The sequence below is a fragment of the Poecilia reticulata genome, linkage group LG21 (genome assembly GCF_000633615.1).
Source record: "Poecilia reticulata strain Guanapo linkage group LG21, Guppy_female_1.0+MT, whole genome shotgun sequence".
In the NCBI taxonomy this organism is placed as follows: Eukaryota; Metazoa; Chordata; class Actinopteri; order Cyprinodontiformes; family Poeciliidae; genus Poecilia; species Poecilia reticulata.
The window spans coordinates 13,228,112-13,230,270 of record NC_024351.1 but is presented as its reverse complement, the minus strand read 5'-3'; the positions used below and the strand labels follow the sequence as shown (position 1 = coordinate 13,230,270).

The following is a 2,159-nucleotide window of genomic DNA, read 5'->3' as shown; positions in this document are numbered from 1 at the left end:
AAAAAAATGGTATAGAATTATTAGTTTGTCTGTAAGACATCTAAACTTGAGAGGTTTACAGACAAATTGTAATGAAACCAAATTTATGATTTTTGGTAACGGACAAATAGATGATTCTATGATATTCCAGTGGAAAGAGTATGAAATTATTATAAACTTAAATGTAAATCTCATGTAAAATAAATAAAATAAAAACCTTGGTGAAGTATTTAATTTTTAAATAAAGTAAAAAACAAAAAAAAAAACAACCCAGGCCTTGGTGACATGTAGCTAAAAATAGGATGAGTTTTTCTCTTTGCTGGTTTAAAGCTGTGACCGCAGCGTGGCTAAGTGGTTGTGACTGTCCTCTTAAAGTATAAATATTTTACTTTCTCCTTCTGGCTCCTGTGGGTAATTTATCCTGTCATGATCTGACAGCTGCATTTATTTTGAGATTAAATAACACATAGGTGGATTCAGGGTGATAAAACCAAACCTTTCAGATTGTTGTAAATAATTTGGATAATTTTACACGAAAAGAAAAGTTAGTACTTTTTCAAGGCTTTGCAGTAGAAACGGAAACATTGAATCTGATGTGATATGTTACCACCTTTTATTGTTTCATTTAAAATTAACTTTTTTGTTTGTGTTCAGCGTCTGAAGCGATGCGAGGCTCCACTCCTCTGGATGTCGCAGCATCTTCAGTGATGGACAACAACGGTCTGGCTTTGGCTCTGGAGGAACCTGACCTAGAAAAGGTTGGGCAAACCTGGAAAATCTCTCTAAATAACAAAAGTTTAAACACCTAAACATGCCAGGTTAGCCTCAAACTATCARTCTGTTGTAAGATTTGAAATAACGAGTGAAAATGACACACTTACAGGTGCATTTCAATAAAAGATAACAAATTTTAACTAACAGAGTTTCATTAAAGTTATGCTAATTAGATAAATCGTTTATTTCTTTAACTTGCTGATAAAAAATGAAGAGCCCACTGCAGTGAACTCCATTGAAAACCTCCTGTTTTTTCCTCCAAATATTGGTTTCTGATCTGAGTTAAAACATCAGTATTGTTGTTTCTAATTGAATAGGATCTTTGCATTATTAGAGCTCTGAAAGCTCTGCATTTCTCATTTTCTGCAAATAAATACAACATTTTTGCTTGTAATTTCAGAAACATGTTGTCAGTAGTTCATAAAATAAAAGAAAAATGTTTATTTCACTCAAACMTAAACCTATAAAAAGTAAAATAAGAGTTGTAGTGATACAATATATTAATTTGTACTTATATATTTAAAAAAAACTTTTTGAGGCTGCACAGTTTGAATTTCACATAATAAATAAATAAAAAGTATTTGGTTTCTGCGTGCATGTTTATTTCTATACTCTGAAACTCTCCGAAAACATCCATGATCCATTTATTGGTGAACCAAGCAAAGCTTGTAGTTTTATTTTTTTCCTCCTGCTGACTGTTTATATCAAACAATGTGATTTTTGAAGCATAATTCAATTTGCGCTAGTCGCATTTTGTCTAAAAATACATAAATATACGTAAAATGCTTCAGTTGACGAAATAAATCAGAACAAAAAACTTATTGGTTCAGGACAAATGTTTCCATTTTGGATATAATTTTGGGATTAGAAACACACAAGTCCATATTTTCACACAGTTGTAAATAATGTCAGAAATGCCCAGGAGTCTTACCCAGACGTGTGTGTGTTCAGGTGGTGACGTACCTGGCAGGATGCGGCCTGCAGAGCTGTGCYATACTGGTTGCCAAGGGTTACCCGGACCTGGGCTGGAACCCCATAGAGGGAGAGCGTTACCTCTCATTCCTGAGATTTGTCGTCTTCTGCAATGGTACGTCAATCAACTTTCATATCAAATATTCCCTCAGAGATGATCTTTCAGTGAATTAAATAGTGTAGCTCCGACAATCAGGAGTGATTACCTTGAAATTGAATTGTATAGCTTAGAAAAGTCGTRGTTGTGTTTAAAAAGGGATCATTTAGGATAGATTATGTAGGTGAATGTGAACTGTGCACACAGATTAATAGAAAAATGCATTATGTTGATAGAAATAAGAACAGGATATGCTGTGACTAAAAGAAATCTGCCAGGAAAGGCTGCCAAGCTGCTGCTGAGTAGCCAGGACTAAGAAGTAAAAATGTTGGTCAGC

General features: G+C 34.0%; 1 protein-coding gene across 1 annotated transcript in view; it reads left to right on the top strand.

Annotated features, from left to right (window-relative positions):
* The window catches only part of ryr3 (ryanodine receptor 3), a 131,984-nt gene that overhangs the window by 84,715 nt on the left and 45,110 nt on the right, over positions 1-2,159 (top strand). The window contains exons 44-45 of the mRNA XM_017302123.1: positions 634-737; positions 1,705-1,840. Coding sequence (XP_017157612.1) covers positions 634-737; positions 1,705-1,840 — 240 coding nt within the window. The remainder of the gene's footprint in view (positions 1-633; positions 738-1,704; positions 1,841-2,159) is intronic.